This window comes from Haemaphysalis longicornis, unplaced genomic scaffold, assembly GCF_048455015.1.
Source record: "Haemaphysalis longicornis isolate Haplotype H1 unplaced genomic scaffold, Haemaphysalis longicornis Haplotype H1 scaffold_7, whole genome shotgun sequence".
NCBI lineage: Eukaryota > Metazoa > Arthropoda > Arachnida > Ixodida > Ixodidae > Haemaphysalis > Haemaphysalis longicornis.
In genome coordinates this window covers 5,467,337-5,483,592 of record NW_027526422.1, presented here as the reverse complement: position 1 = coordinate 5,483,592, position 16,256 = coordinate 5,467,337, and the positions used below count along the sequence as shown (strand labels likewise).

General features: G+C 50.3%; 1 protein-coding gene across 1 annotated transcript in view; it reads right to left on the bottom strand.

Annotated features, from left to right (window-relative positions):
- LOC144144360 (uncharacterized) overlaps window positions 1–16,256 on the bottom strand; it is a 32,911-nt gene that overhangs the window by 7,112 nt on the left and 9,543 nt on the right. The window contains exons 2-3 of the mRNA XM_077675783.1: window positions 6,707–6,844; window positions 5,537–5,693 (exon numbers count right to left, since the gene is read on the bottom strand). Coding sequence (XP_077531909.1) covers window positions 5,537–5,693; window positions 6,707–6,844 — 295 coding nt within the window. The remainder of the gene's footprint in view (window positions 1–5,536; window positions 5,694–6,706; window positions 6,845–16,256) is intronic.

The window sequence follows — 16,256 nt, the reverse complement described above, 5'->3', positions numbered from 1 at the left end:
GGCAAGCACTCCCAAGTAATGAAGAGTAACCTACCATTGTCACTAAAAAAGAAAAATCTACAAGCAGTGCATACTGCCGGTGATGAGATACGGATCTGAAACTTGGCACCTTACTAAACAGCTAGAATGCAAGCTGAGGTCGGCTCAACGGGCCATGGAACGGATAATGTTAGGAGTAACACTCAGGGACAGGAAGCGAGCTACCTGGACCAGAGGACAAACTGGAGTAGAAGATATCATTGTACAGATAATAAAAAAAGAAATGGACTTGAACTGGCTATGTAGTGTGAGGAGCCGACAACCGGTGAACAATTAGGGTAAGAGAGTGGATACCAAGAGATTGGTCTAGAAGAAGGGGAAGGACATCAGCCCGATGGAGGGATGAAATAAAGAAACTCGGGGGTAAGCTGCGGACTCGAGCAGCGCAGGACAGGAGCGGTTGGAGGTCAATGGGAGAGGCCATCGTCCTGCAGTGGACCTGGGTGGTCTAATGATGATGATGATAATTTACTGGCATCAGACGCATGAGCCTACTTGCAGGTACAAGAAAAAACAAAAAGAAAACGCATAAATACAACATCTAGCAGCAGGCGCAGCTCTTCGCTTCATTACAGGAGAGAAATGAAATCTAAGGTTTGACGAAATCTCGTCTGGTCGGCTGGAAGTTTCATAGTTAAGAAAAAATGGATCGCCGTCAAAAGCTTTATGAAAAACCAGAGACGTTTCTGCTCGCATACAGAAGTCTTGTGCGAGTAACTACGTCACAGGAGAGCTCTTAGTGGGCATAGGGCTCGCTCGTGGCAGGTGTACAGCGGTGAAGCACGGTGAAGTTGGGCCAGGGAGTCCCACCTCATATTCCCGTCGCGAAACTGCTGGAGAGCGTAGGGCACCAGTCAATTCGTGTCGAGCTACATAGAGACCGTTACTGACCCGAAGCGGCGCGTAGCAACAAAATTGTCTTTGAACGCGGAGGCGTCGGTTGACAGGGTACGTCGAAAATCCGGCGTCCCTCGGCACAGAAAATGGCCGAAGGATCAGGAAATGAAAACAGCTGTGACGGAATGCTGGGACACAAAGTACACATGGGCAAGTGCATTCCAAGCTACTAAACTGCTTCCATAGCTCATACAAGTCCACGTTGCTCGGCCCAAAGGAAACCTTAGGCATACTTGGGGCGAAAATAAGAGTACACGTTTGATTAGATCTTAGGATAGCAAATAAAAAAACATGTTAGAAACGCGTTGAAACGAGACGAGATAAAACAAATGCAGAAGCAAGAGATATCTGCTCCCACTGTTGCAAGCTCAACAAAAGCAAATAAAGCAAAAAACGTGCGCTGTCTCACAGATTGCGCGCAAGCAGTATGAACATTGAATGTTCGAAACGAATAAACTTAATTATGCAAGGGATGGCGTAAGTGGGTAAAGGGAGGATGTGATACGCGCAGGAAGAAAAAGGTGCAAAAAAACAGAGGATGATGACGGTGAGCGGACGCATTCGGTAATTCGATACTAATGCTATCGAATTAACTACTAAAAGTGCTTAACGGGAATTCGTAATTTTGCTGCTTCCTTTTGTTTTCGGCATGGTTATTCTCGACATGCATATCCTCCTTCTCAACCTATATCTATATCGAAGATATACTTCCATCATCATCATCGTCATCATCGTCATCATCACCATCATCATCATCATTGTTATCGTCACCAGAGCAACATTTGTATGTCTACTGCAGGACGACAACCTCTGTCGCTGACTTCCAACCATTTCTGTCCGAAGCCATTCTTTGCCCCGAATTTTAATGCGCGCGCACCAGGTGGGTAGACCGCAAGAAACCTGTGCACGTGTCTGTGAAACATATGCGCGCGTGCACCGGAATGCGGGAGGGGGAATGAACGTACAGCGCGAGCGCCCAGAGGGGGACCACAATTTTGAGAACCAACAGAACAGCGGAGGAGATGGTGGGTGGTGGCAGCACGCGTCGCGCTTGCGCAGTTGGGGAGCGAGGCAGAGCTGCAGCCCCAGCACGTGGACCACCGCATCCGTGTGCGTTTGCGCACGGCCTCCGCGATCAGCAAAGGCGCCCGATGTAAAGAAAGGGTGACGTCACAAATGAAACAGTGCGGGGGTGTTGCATCCGACGCCCACCGAGTCACCACATGTGACAGAGGGAAGCAGACGCTACCTCGTACCCATGGAAAAAGAGCCTTTATTGTTATTACATGCTATTTATAACCGGGCTGCGGTTACTGATGATGACAACAGAAAATGGCCACCTTAGCACTGTGCGCCACCTGGTGGAATGAACAAAACTAATTTACACAACACAACAGTTAAAGCCGAAACGTGTCTTTTTGAATAAACCTTTGGTCCAAGAACCCATCTTTAACTATGCATTGAATACCGCTTTCAAAACGGCAGGCCGTTTGGGACGCTTGCGACGACGTACAGCGAAATAGAACAAATCGTCGGCGTGGTGTAAAAAGTAAGAACTGCGTTGTTGGTCATGCTAATGATGAAGATAATGATTACGGCAATATATTTTCAGTGACGGAGCGCAAACGTGGAGGATTAGCGAAGTGGTCGAAGACAGAAAGCGCCTGCGCGCTCTGGAACATGCTCCGAAAAGATAACCGCACCTTTCTTGTGGCGTAAACTGTTCAGGCCCACATAAATTACTGCGTCTACAGGTCTACATCCACGTACAGTGCGGCGAATGAACAGACGCGCTTTCGAGGCAATCCCCAGCTAGCATGTTTTTTTTTTCCTTTTTTTTTGAGGGGGGAGGGGGTGCTAGAGGAGGAACTTTTCCCTTTATCGGGTCGTGCATTAAAAAAAGCATTCAGAATGTGCTGGAGCTGCTGCGATTGAGGGCGTAATGCCGAGCACGATTTCCAGGCACAAAATCAAAGTGCGTTCATGGCCGTTTAAGTCGGCATTTGTGCTGGCACCGAACACAGTGATCAGCATCATCAGCACTATGATGGCGGTTGCGTTTAGCCCCGCCGGAACAAAATTGACGTTCGCGGCAGCGCCTGCTCGGAACTGAGCTCAGATGAGCACTGCTGCTGGGCGCCGAACAGAGGCCGCTGTGGAGAGCTTCTGACCCCACGCCCCGAATTGTCTGCTGCCCGTGTTATGAGAAGCGTCCGCTTCCTATCAGCCCTATGACAGCACAAGACTCCGTTGGACCGGTACTCGTATGTAGCTCGTCCGAGTGCGTTGGCTTCGGCTGCCATGGTTTCACGGGCACCGAACTGACGTCAGTGTGTCCTGAACGAGATAAATCGCCGACGACAGGAAATGAGGGTGCGGCGAACACCTTCAACGACAGCAAATTTGCCGAGGCAACGGAATCCAGTCCTATCATTCCAACAGAGACCATCGTCCCGGAAGTCTCAAGGTCGTCGTCGGAGCTTGCAGCTGTTAGCAACGCTGACTGTCTGTCGAGCAGCGAACCCCCTGCGGAAGGCGTCGAGAAGGCCACAAATTGTCGCGTTATTGGGAACGTAATACCGGTGGTGGAAGCGACGGACACTCCCCAGGCCACGGAGAAGCTCGAGAAAAAGGCCGACCTAGAGGGCTCCCAGCAGGACCGTGAGAGCACGCAACGCCCTTCCAGCAGCGCTGATGAACCGGTGAACGAGGGGACTCAGACGCCCAAGGTCCTTTCCGAAGGCCGCTCGTCGCCTGCACCTCCCACGCCAATTCAGGGACAAATTGAAATGCTTTTGCGCGACTCCGACACTCGTTCGAGCGATACGGAGAGGACCAGCGACATAACCTCGCAGTCAGTGTCTTCTGCGCAGACATCCAACAACAGTAACTTAAGCACCAACAGTGACGTCAGCAATAACAGTTTGTGCTCGCAGCAGAACCCTCCCGCGACGACGACTTCGGCTGCCACAAGTGCGGAATCCGCTCAGACCAAGAAAGTTTCCGCCGGTCCGGAGGGTTACGATGAAGATCCCAGTGCTTTGAGTGCGCTTAGCAACGACACGTCGGCCACAGACAGCGGCAGCGCTTCGCCAGTTCAGCCGTCGCTTTCCAAGAAGATCACCTGGGGAAAGGCCAAGGCCTACCCGGGCAGCGAGACTGTGTCCGAACTCGAGGACGAGCGCTCGGTGGAGGCGTCGGAGACGAGGAGCATGCGCAGGAGGCAGGCCGCCGCACGCATGCCCGTCAGGCACCGAACGCCTTCGGTGTCGGAGCCGACACGACATTTCAGGAGCACACGGGTGAAGGGTAAAGGCCCGAAACGAAATGCGGCCAGGAAGGCCCCGGAAAGGGAAGAATAACTAGTTATGTGGACGATTCCCCTATATCGCGACACCGCCTGTTTGCTTTGCTTTGGGGCGTTGTGGGCCCTGTATGGGCGCATATCCTGCCCTTCGTCTGGAGCAAGTGGCATGGGCTCACGCAAATGCAGATTACAGAAGTTTAAAAGAATGCATGCGTCAAACCTTGGTCGCCTGAACACCTGCGCAAGCTTTTTTGTTACGATGATCCCACTTTGTGGGTGCGCTTGAGTAATCCGTGTTCGTTTGCCAAGTATCATGCATGGCCTTATGATTCGTCTCATCATTGAGGTCTTGTTTATTGTAGATGACCTGTAAACGTTGTCGACTTTTTGATTGCGACGCCAGTGTGCTAGCTTCGTGCGCGTGAAGAGTGCATTTCTGTCGAGCTTCGTGACCTTGCTATGTATCATCGTGAGGTTCTCACAACTGCAGGGACAGCGATATTGGTACCGAATGCAAATTGGCTCTCCATAGCCCTGGGCGCATATTTTTACATCCACGGAGAGCACCCTCAGCTATAGCGAGCGGCGGAACAATGTGCTACTTGGTCGCGTTTATCATCAGTGTACTTGTCAACCTGGTTCTATGCTTGTGCACGCAACGCATGGTGGGCGCCACTCGACAGCGCTCATCGTGTTTTAATCCGAAATAATTTTGGAAAATAAATATGTTGTTAGTATACTTTAAAAAGCTGTCTCGTGGGGACAACTGCCAGCCTGTTCAGTTTACTTGAAGTCTGTGCCGGTGTGGCATCGTGGGTGAATTCGTAACAGACTACACCGAACCGGACGTTGCACTTAAACGTGCTTGCAAGGCCACCCGCGCCGCTGTGGGAACGATGGCATAGACCACCCCTGCAAGGATAGGCCCATATTTTAAATACGCTGGCCATGTCATTCAAAAGCGCCGTCACCGTGAACTTTCGTATCGAACCGATTCGACCTGAGGATCGAAGTGACGTTTCTATAGTTCATCTCACAACCTAGCTGCAGCACTGTGGAGGCTACATTGTTATCAATAGCGCGCCCACTGAGGGCGCCTAATCCGCCGTGAAGGGGGTCCTGAAAGGACACTCCCTTCTCCCCTCTCGGCAAGTGGCACCCCACGGCCCCGGCGCCTTTTGTCGCTTCCTTCGCGGTGAGTTAGGCGCCCTGAGGGGGACAACAATGTAGCCTCCACAGTGCTGCAGCTAGGTTGTGAGATGAACCGTTCATCTTGCGAGCGGCCACACTCACCGGCCCCTCTTGACGATGGGCGCCATGGGCCTCCTCTCCGGGTCAACCTCGTCGAAGAGTCGCATAAGCAGGTCCGTGTTCTTGACTCGGACGACCCGATCTGGCGACCGAGGCCTTCGTTCACCGGACGCCTCGGGCGGTGTCAGAGGTCGCACAGCTGCGAGAGTGAGAGAACGCGAGTCTGCAGGCAGCACATGCACAGTCAAACTGTGCCGTACGTGTCAAGGACAGAAAGATGCGCACTCGGTCTCCTATATCAGCAGCTAGACTGCGACTAGTGTTGTTCGAACAATGTTATTGTCTAAGATAACCTGATCTATCCCCTAATAGCTTAAATTATTCTTAATATAAATTAGTTTCTCTTCATGCTTACGACATACATTTTGCATATACGTTTCCATAAGTGACATAGCAAGCGTATATATCGTGCAAAACTAGCTATAACTCCGCACCAGGTTAGGTGCATAGTATATATGATTCGTCCATAAGTTGGGATCATGCTGAGATTCTATTTCTAGGCAAAACTCCCTGCATAAAATTACCTTGATAAGCCTTATCAACCGTGAGTTTAAGCGCCATCTAAAGCGCCATGGTCGCGCAAGTGTGCTTTTGTGCCTCTCCCGCACGCCTTTATTAATGGCCCCAAAATGTGTGGCCACGAACTCTGCGAGCACCCTCAGTCAGCATTCCTTGCTACTACTTCATTACGCTGCAGCTTTTCTATAGAACACTCTTTATCAGTCCTAACGCGTTTTCAGGAACGCTCGCCAGGGTTCGCGGATACTTCTCCCGTGAATGAAATGCCGACGACAAGCACGCGCTGCTTTGGCCCCTTACATTTTTCTGAAAGGGAAAGCTAGTAATACAAGGAATATCTACACGGATCACAGCTACAAAGATTTATGCGTACTTTAAGTGGTTCAGATAAGCTTACCCACTTGCATTTGTCAGTAGTCCCCCTGCAGATTTTGTTGCGCGCAATGCCCTTATTAGCCATCGTACAGGTAGGTTTGAGTCGCGCATGCAGCGGAGAGTAGAAGGTCTTGATCACCTCACATGCTCCAAGGCGGTGGGATAAACGCCACTGCCTACGGGGATGTCCTGGAACTTGCATGCTTATTACCTCTAGAGCTTAAAAATCGGCAAAGATTCTGTGGCACGGATGTTCACCTGTGATGTCATCCTGAGTGTCGTGCTTGAAGAGCGGCGGTAGGACAGACACCCCCATGGCTGGCGACACCCCGCTCGTCTCGTCCGGCTGTTGCCAGAACGACTGTGGCAATGCCCGAAGTTTCATCGGCAGGGGTTCTGGAAAACACCGCGAAAATCCTCCGCTGACAGAGTTCTCTCCAGCCTTCACTTCTAAGAGAAAGAGGACACCGGATGAATTTAACCGGGACGGGTCGCACTCGGGCGCCTCGTCCTGTAACACCACCCACAGATATGCTTTCGCATCTCGACGAGAACGAATGGTCGCGGATGCCGACACCACAGGCCCCCTAACTTTTCAGACACTGGACGGTCCATGATCTAAGGATTCGGGGGGATGCGTTGGGCAGTGTCCCACAAAATTACCGCCGAGGCTACAGGACGTGCCACCCACCCTCCCTTCCTTTCTGCAGGGTATCCGCCTCCGCCTCCTTCACTCATCGCGAAGTCAGCCTGCACCCAGACATGCCTTCAATATCGGCTTAGCAAACCATTACTTCACAAGTTATCGAGCATTCCCTCGAATGTGTATGTACTGTGAAAACTTTTTTTTCATGTGACTCTTACCTAGGTCGGCCCGTATTTTTGCCATATTTGGCTCCAGTTCGGGCACATTCTGCGGATCATTCTTTATTCTTCCATATATTCGTAATGTATCATTGAACTTCTGTATAAAGCAGCTTCATTTTCGCTCCCTGTGAGCATAATTAGTTGTGGTCGAGTTGGCACGATTCCGAACCCTTTGATGTGACCCCCGCCGCCAGTGTGTTCTCTTTTTAACACGAAAGTGTTTTATTCCTGGATACAGAAAGATTTCACTGACGCCATATCCGTCACGGAAGTGACGCCATTACAACGGAGCAAGCGGCCTGTAAAGGGTGCACCCCTGCACACAGGGTCTTCTTGTGGGGAAGCAACCTTTAGTACAAAATAGTACGTTATACTTAGGGTTGTTCGTTTTCGGGTTTTATATTTTAACACGAAAGTGTTTTATGCCGCGATACACCATGGTTTGACTGAAGTCATATCTGTCACGGAAATGACGCCTTACACCTTTACTGAAGCGACCCACCAGCAGGACGTCGCTTGCCAAGCACACCCACAAGACAGCCGCCGACACGCAAATCATGCTCAGCTGCAAATTTCGCCGCAGATTTCACTTTCGTGTTTTACTGATTCCTATGACAGAGGAATCAACCAGTTTTTTTGAAGCTTTGCTGAAGAGGTTTGTGCGTGCACACAAATTTGAGGGTGTACTGCATATTGCCATCGGTATTCCATGCCTAAACCCTCATACGGGTGCAATACGGCCCTTTGAACACTGTGTAAATCTTCATCGGACTTTCTCGCGGACAAGGACTCCGGAACGTTTTTGGAGTGGGGGGTCAAGTACTGTCGTCTTTGTATGTTGTGTTTATTATTTATCTTTTACAGCATTTGTCAATTTTTATTTACTTACATTACAACTTATTATTTTAATAATTCGTATAACTTTAATGAAACCAATTATTAATGTTCTAATGCATTTTATCTGTGATAAATTATACATATTTGCATCCTCGCTAATTCTGCACTGGTATACACTTTAAAATTGGTTGGAAGTTTCAGAAGTACTGAAAACCTGCGCAGACCACGCAAACAGCAAATCGGGTTCGAAAGCTGCGGAAAGTCATTTTTCATATGACTGCATTTGCTCCCGCAATGGAACAAATGTGAACTGACACAAGTGCGCAAATGTGATAGAAGTAGAGAAGAAAGTAGGAATTAGGTACAAAACCATTATCGCAGATGGACGAGCTTCATGGCCGGCATGACAAGAGAGCGTTGGGCAGCAGTTGAGGTTTTCAAAGGGGGCCGACGGTTGGCGCTCGTTCTGCCATTCTAGGCACGTACTCTTTCATAAAGGCATCCAAGTTGCGCGTCTCTCTTATTGTGCGTCATTCGATTGCGCAGACAGACAGACAGACAGACAGAACAACTTTATTTGGCCACAGCTTGGGCGATTAGGCCGGCGACGTCTTCTCCATCGTCCGTCAGGCAGCAGGGCCCCTTTTGGGCAGGAGCGGGTCAAGCCTTCTTGAATTTGGGGGTTTGGGCCACGCAGGGCGGCCTCCCAGCGCGCCTCGCTGGTGATGGTAAGGAGAATGGGATAGGATCGGTGCCTGGATAATGGGATGCTATCACAGGCCCATACGATATGGGATAACGATGCGTGAGGGACCGAACAATATGTACATGCGTCTATGTAGGTGTCGGGAAAGATCGCAGACATAATGGTAGGGGTGGGGAAGGAGCGCCAAGGATCGGGATAGAGATGGGTGAGGAGAAGGAAAAATGGCACGCTCCAAGCGGTAATGGGCGAGGATGTCCCCGAATGTGTGCAGCCTGTCCCGTAGAGTGAATATTTCACTATCATTGGCGGCGCCATCGAGCCCTCGGAAGACCAAAGTTCGAGCAGCTTCGTGGGCCGCTGAGTTTCCAGGTAGCGCGGTATGAGCGGGAGCCCAGACAATATTCTCGCACCGCGGCCCAGACGAGAGTGAAAGAGCGGGATCGAATGTGCTGTGCCTTCGAAAGGACTGATAAAGTTGCTGGGGAAACTCTTGCGTAAAGGAAATTTAGGATCGCTGATTTAGAGCCACTGAGAATAGTTGTTTGAAGGTGGGGACTGCGGGTCATAGCCAACGCGATGGCCATCTCTTCTCCCGCCGTGGGGGATGTCGTAGGTAAGGAGGCGGAAGCGAGCTGGACTTGTTTCGAGTCAACCGCCGTGGCTACAGCAGCCGCTCTGGTATACTCGGTTACAACTCAAGAACGTCACCACCTCATGTAGTGTATCACTCCGCCAAAGCGCCGGACCCGTGACGTCAGTGCGCGCGCGTTTTGAAAGGGGTTTGCTATGAATGCGTGATATCGTCTGCTTTGTCTCGCGCAGTTTGTTTGTCGTCACTGGAGTCGTTTATAAGCATATTAAGTCCAAAAAATCACGGGAATGGCTCACGCAATGTTCAAAATATTCCCAGTAACGCCCTAGTTGCGCCACGCGGAGAAACATCCGGCTACGGTGATAAGGCACAGTGGCAACTTCCGGTGTCGTTCTTAAGTTGTCACCGAGTATAGGATAGGTTGCTGCATCTGTGTGTAGCGTGGGGGAGCCTGGAAGGTACACCTTTTCAAGGGCTTTCGCGCGAGCCAGTCTGCGATCCTCATTGTGTACGGGATGCATATTTCGCAGAAGAGGTCTGATTCGGAGCGTCTGGCGGATGCAAGGAGGGATGTCTACCAATTGCTGATAGTTGGAGGTGGGTGGTGAAAGGCCTAAGGAAGTAAGCAAAAGCCGGCCGGTGTTACTCTTAGTGAGTCTTTCTAATAGGGCGGTGCGTTGCGCCTCAACTATCTCGCCAAGGGAGTTGTGGACACCCAGTGCAAGGAGGCGTTCGTTGGAGGTTTTTGGAGGGAGTCCGAGGGCTACCCTGAAACATTTGCGTATCAAGCCGTAAATTTTGATTCGTTCACTTATCTTGATAGTTAGGAAGGGGGTCGAGTATGCTATTCGGGACAGGACAAAGGCTTGTATGAGTCGAATGAGGTTGCCCTCCTTGACACCCTTATGCTTCGAAGCTATTCGAGATATTAGTCTCGTAGTTTGGTATACCCCACGTTCAAGTTCTCGGATAGTGTCTAGGTGTGTCCCTTGCTATGGAGGAGCAAACCAAGGACCCTGATGGTGTCGACGGTACGTATGATGTTGCCTGATTGGGTTACGGTAATTGAGATGTTGGGGAGGGGGGGGGGGGGGGGGGGAGTTATGTGCGTTGGGCCGAAAGAGGAAAAACTAGGACTTTTGTGGAGAGCAGGAGAGGCCGCGGCTAGATATATATGTTTCGATCATTTGGGTAGCTGTTTGAAGGGTTTCCTGAATGTGTCCGTCCGAACCCTTGGAGATACAAAGAGCGATGTCATCTGCGTAAAGGGAATGGTGGAGGTCCGGCAGGGTCGATAGTAAAGGAGGAAGGTCTTTCATAGCGATATTGAAAAGAAAGGGTGATAGCACTGAGCCCTGGGGAGTGCCAGTGCTTCCCAAACTGATTGAGGGCGTTTTAATGGGGCCCAGGTGCAGAGTGAGCGTTCTTTCCGATAGAAAAGAACGAATATAGTTGTAAGTCCGCTCTCCCAAATGTGAGTTCATTATACCCGCGAGAATTGCCGAATGGGAGATGGTGTCGAATGCTCGTGTAAGGTCCAAGCCGAGGATAGCCTTGGTTGTCCACACAGGAGCAAAAGCCGGGTCAATAATATGGTGCTGGAGTTGGAGCATAACATCCTTGGTGGACAAGTTAGGGCGAAAGCCAAACATGGAGGGCGGAAAGAAATGTGTCCGTTCGGCAAAACTAGTTAATCTGGAAAGGATAACATGTTCGAAGAGTTTACCCAAACACGATGTCAGTGATATGGGGCGAAGGTGATCTACGTGTGGTCGTTTGCCGGGTTTAGGAATTAGGATCGTTTTGGCAATACGCCACCGTTCCGGGATAGAACCAGACTCCCAGCATTCGTTGAAGAGTCGTGTGACATCCCCCACTGATAAATCGTCTATGTTACGCAACATTTTATTTGTTATAAGATCTGGTCCGGGGGCCGATCTGGTGTTCAGCCGCTCTATGGCTGCATTTACCTCGGCCTCAGTTATGGGGGCATCCAATTCGTCGTTCCAGTTGCCTCTATATGAGGTGTGTTGAATGGGTGTACTCTGTTGGACATATTTCTTAGTGGAGTAGTTCATAAGGTCTTGCTCTGATCCTTCAAAGTTGCGAATTAGGTATTGTATGGATTGGGATTGAGCTGTTTTAGTGGCACTGGGATCAATTAGATGGCGGAGGATGTTCCAAGTTTTTTTCGAATTGAAATTGGCGTCAGTAGACTCGCATGTGGCCTCCCAGTTTTGAGCCACAAGTTTAAAAGAGTAATTTTCTATTTCTCGATTGAGTCGAGCGATCCTTCTTCGGAGGTTCCGGTTGTGTTTCTGTTGGGAGAGGCGTTTTCGCATGCTAGTTTTAGCTTGCCACATATGAGCGAGGCGTGAATCTGGCTGGGAGAGATCCGCATCGATTTCTAATTCACGTGTGGCCGATTTAACGCGGTTGAGCAGACCGTACTCCCAATCAGAAAGGGTGTCCTTAGTGAGACGAGAAGATTGTTCGGAATGTCTAGAGGCGTCCCAATCGACGATGGTGGCAGATTTCACCTGCCGGGACATGTGATATGCAGTATTTTGTGGTCACTGCCTAGATCCTGTTACGTGTTAACCCACTGGGCTTGGGGGGTTGACATATCTGCTGAAGGTTAGGTCGGGGGTAGTGTCTGCGCTAACACTGTTGCCCAGCCTGGTTGGGTATGCGGAATCTGTGAGGAGGGTCAGTTGTTCCTGTTGGGCTGCTTCCCATAATGATCGGCCTTTGATAGTGCCCTTTCTGTAGCCCCACGCTGGATGGTGCGCATTAAAGTCACCTGTTTTGACGATTAGGTTTTTCCGTGAAACAAGAGCAGTCTTTTTGAAGAGAGAGTGAAAACGATGCCTATGAAAGCGAGGGCTGCTGTAAACGTTGAGAATAAAGAGACTGAGGGCGTCTTTTCTGGTGGGTATGATTTCCACAAAAACGGGGTCTATCTCGCTTTCAAGAGTGTGTTGTACAGCAGGGATATAGCGATGAACCAAAATAGTTGTTTCTGTAGGAATGGGATGTGAGTCGGGGAAGGATTTATATCCCGATAGTTTGGCCATGACACCTGTCTCCTGAAGGCCAATAACCGCTCTTCTAATGCAGTTACCTGGGAGGTCAGTTTCGCCACAAGGTTGAAGAATGGTTCATATTCTGTAGCGAGCTTGGAGGTGATAGTTTCTGTGATGTTTTGAATAGAATGCTCTAAATCTTGCTTGGTGATGTAGGGTGTAGAAGAACCAATTTGGGAAGGGTTAGGAGGGGTTGAGAGAAAAGAAGGCGGGTATCACTGTCCATGACTGCTGAGTTATCGGATTCACTGAATGGTGGGGGAGATGTTTTGAGCTCCTTGATCTCGGCTCTGAGTTTCTCATTTTCTTCGAGAACCTGATTAAGTAACCGATTTAACTCAAATAATTCATTTGGTGGGGAAGGTCGCTCTTGGGAGGCAGTTGGGTGCTGTTCATGGGAAGCAGGTGGAGACTTGGTGGTGACTTCTGGCGGTGATGACAGTGCAGCGCTATCTTGTCGCCATTGTTTGCGGAGGCTGGTGCCATGGTCTTTCCATGAGAGGAGGTGTCGCCTTGAACCGTTGCTTGCCCGAACGATCTCCCAGAGGATGTCCGCCACCGCACAGGGTGCATTTTGGTTCACACGTGTGGGAGGAGGTTTCGACGAGATGGTCCCCGCATCTCCTGCAGCGCGTCGGGTTGGGACGTGGGCAAACGTCGGCGCGGTGTTCCTTGTCACCACACGCGAGGCATGCCTCCATCTTCTGACGATGGATGTATACCACCATGGTAATAAATGTATGGAGGGACCTTGTAGCCGTCGAAGACGATTATGGCGGTGCTGGTTGTGCCCATGCGGCGCGCCTGGAGGGCTTTGGGGTTGGCTGGTGTGACGATACTGGCTGTGATCGCTTCCGGCGTATCGTAGGCGGGTATGCCATGTATGACTCCTTTAGAGGTACCTTCGGGGGTGGCGACAAAGGGAGACAGCTGGAAGTCGTGCGAGTCGATGTGAGTTGCCGTGATAGCATTGTATTGGCCTGCCCTGGTTATACTGGGCGTACTCAGCACGAGAATGTTCTTTTTGGAGTTGAGGCGGAAGATGTCTGCCGATGCTTCGGCCGCAGAGATATTAGCAGCGGTAAGAATGACGTCTCGAAGGTTGGCGGAGCCCGTTCGGGCAACGTTCATGCCACCATGGGGCCGAAAAAAATAACGCCCACCTCACCTCGCGGGAACCCTGGTGTGATGCGACGCTGAGGGGGGTTCAAGCGCAAGCGGAGAGCAACCGTCGACCGAAAGGCCGCCGGAGAGCGGCTCACCGGTTATATGCGCAGCGCGCCCGAAGGAGAGGAGACCGCGGAGAGAGAGAGTACTGCACATGCCCAGCACCGCGCGCAGCGCCGCCCACCGGCGGAGTGAGAGCGCGCTGGGCCGCACACCCACAGATGTTGAGAGAGTGTTCGCTCTCACCTGGGCACGCGCCGGCGCCAGTACGTCTGCCGCGGCTATGACGCAACACAATCCATCACAATCCAATTTAATCCAATCCAATCCAAATCCAATCCAAGCCAAGCCAATCGAATCCAATTCAATGCCCCTCGCGAGAGAGTGTTCGCTATCGGAGAGGAGAGGGGGTGAGCGGAGGATAGTGCGGACGCCGACGACGACGACGGACGCACGCAGGAAGGACAGGGCCGCCGACAGGAGATGCTCTCAGCGTCGCATCTAATAATCTTGATGTGCTCTCGGGGAAGAGGAGGCAGGCGTGGGAGTGTGCGAGAGAGAGCGACCAGCAGGCGTGTTGACCTGGTTGTTAGAAGGGACAGATTCACGAAAGGATTCCAGGGCCCGATTGCTGCGGCGCCGGTAGCATTCCAACCAGCCCTTTTAGGGAGTAATGTCCGTAAACAAGATGTCCTCACCTAACACTGTGACGGCGTCCATAGTCATCGGGAGGAACCGGGCCTTGGCTGTCCCGACAAGCCGACAGCGTCGCAGGGGGGGGGGGGGGGGGGGGGGGGGGGGGGAGTCGATGAAATCGAAGAGGCGTTAGACTTAGCCCAGGCGCCGCGTCGATGTAGATATTGGAGCGTTCCCACGGTGCAACCGCTGGAGTGAGGCAATTGAGGCTTGATAGATCATCGGCGGGGTGTTCTAGGAGGTTTCACACACACCGAAATTCGAGGGTAAGAGCAAACTACGCCACCAAGAAAGGATTTGGGGCGGAGCCCATGCGAGGCACGTCTTACTCCGAATGGCCTCCTGGTGGCCGTCTTCGATTGCGCAGAAATGTTTCTACTCGCCTCAGAGCACTGGAAGATCGCTCTTTCATAGCAGCTAACGCAGGCACAAAAACACGAGGTGCAGGTACCGGGCAGCCTGGTCTATCGCATTTTACGCAAATCTGTAGACTTTGCCAGCAGGATCTGTAAAATTCGTTCACTTGTGGCCGGACCCTCGTCGCGCAGGAGCGTTCGGAGAAGCACGATTTGCGCTGAAAGCCTACTGATACCAAAATCTCCAGCGCGTGCTTCTAAATTCTGATTTATTTATTTATTTATTTATTTATTTATTTATTTATTTATTTATTTATTTATTTATTTATTTATTTATTTATTTATTTATTTATTTATTTATTTATTTATTTCAGCAAACTTCAGCCCCTGCAAAGAGCCCCTGCCGTTTCTTTTGCTGCTGCAGTGCGGTAGGCTTGGCGTTGAAGCATACTCGCTAATTGTCCGCATGGGTCAAACAGGGTTGACACTCCGTAAAGTTTCGAACTTCTTCAATATATATATACTTTCTCATATATTTTTGATGGCTGTCTTGCTGGTTCCGCTGAGAGAGCTTCGTGCTTGTTCCATCCAGTTCCTGCAAAGTCGCCTGCACCCTTTTATAGTTGTCAATGAACCTTTCCATTGATTTTACTCTTGCTGTCCACCTCGTTGGACACAGTGGTAGCAGTAGGTGTTCGGCCAGGAAAAATCCTGCTCACCGGCATCATTACCCGGAGAAGTATACAATGCTCGAAAAAAAAAAACAGTCTATAATCGGCATATGTGTGTCGTAAATTGTTGGTGAAATAAATAAAATAGGTCAGTTAATGAAAACCTAATAGGCAAGAAGAGTTGACGAAAAAGAGACAAGAGTGAATGTGAAATAAGAAGAAAAGATAGATTTTGACAAAAGAAATAGAACAGAATAACAAAACGTTGAAATTCAGGATACGCTATTGTGCCTGCCTGATAGGTTTCCGCTCAGAATCGTTACCGAAGTCTGGCTGCCGTAACGCCGACATTGGGCAGTTGGGCCGGTCAATGGTCTGGTTGATCTTTGTTATGCAATTCTTCGGCTTGGTATGTACCCTGGTGTTTCATTATTCCAGGTTTATATTCTGCTGTGTTTGGAAGTTTGCGTTTCAGGAGTAGTCTTTCCTTTCTTGTTATGGAGCATTCTATGAGCTGGTCGTCGATCGTTTGTGCAGGTTTACCGCATTTGCGAAATTCGTGTCCAGTTTTGTTGGTACAGTTTCCGGCATCTGCCTGGCTTGTGTATTTGTAGGGAAGTCCGGTGGCATGAGGGAAATGTTTCTCATCCATTGATCTGTTGTTCCCTCTCCGCGTGTAAGGCAATATTCCGTCAGTTTTTTTTTGTGCACCTGTTTGCGTACTTTGGATTTCAGTTTGGTTACTGGTATGTTGAGCGGCGGGCCTTAATTTTTTTTTCTTTCCTTTTCTTTTTCTCTTTATTTTTCGCTGTCACCTCACTGTATTCACC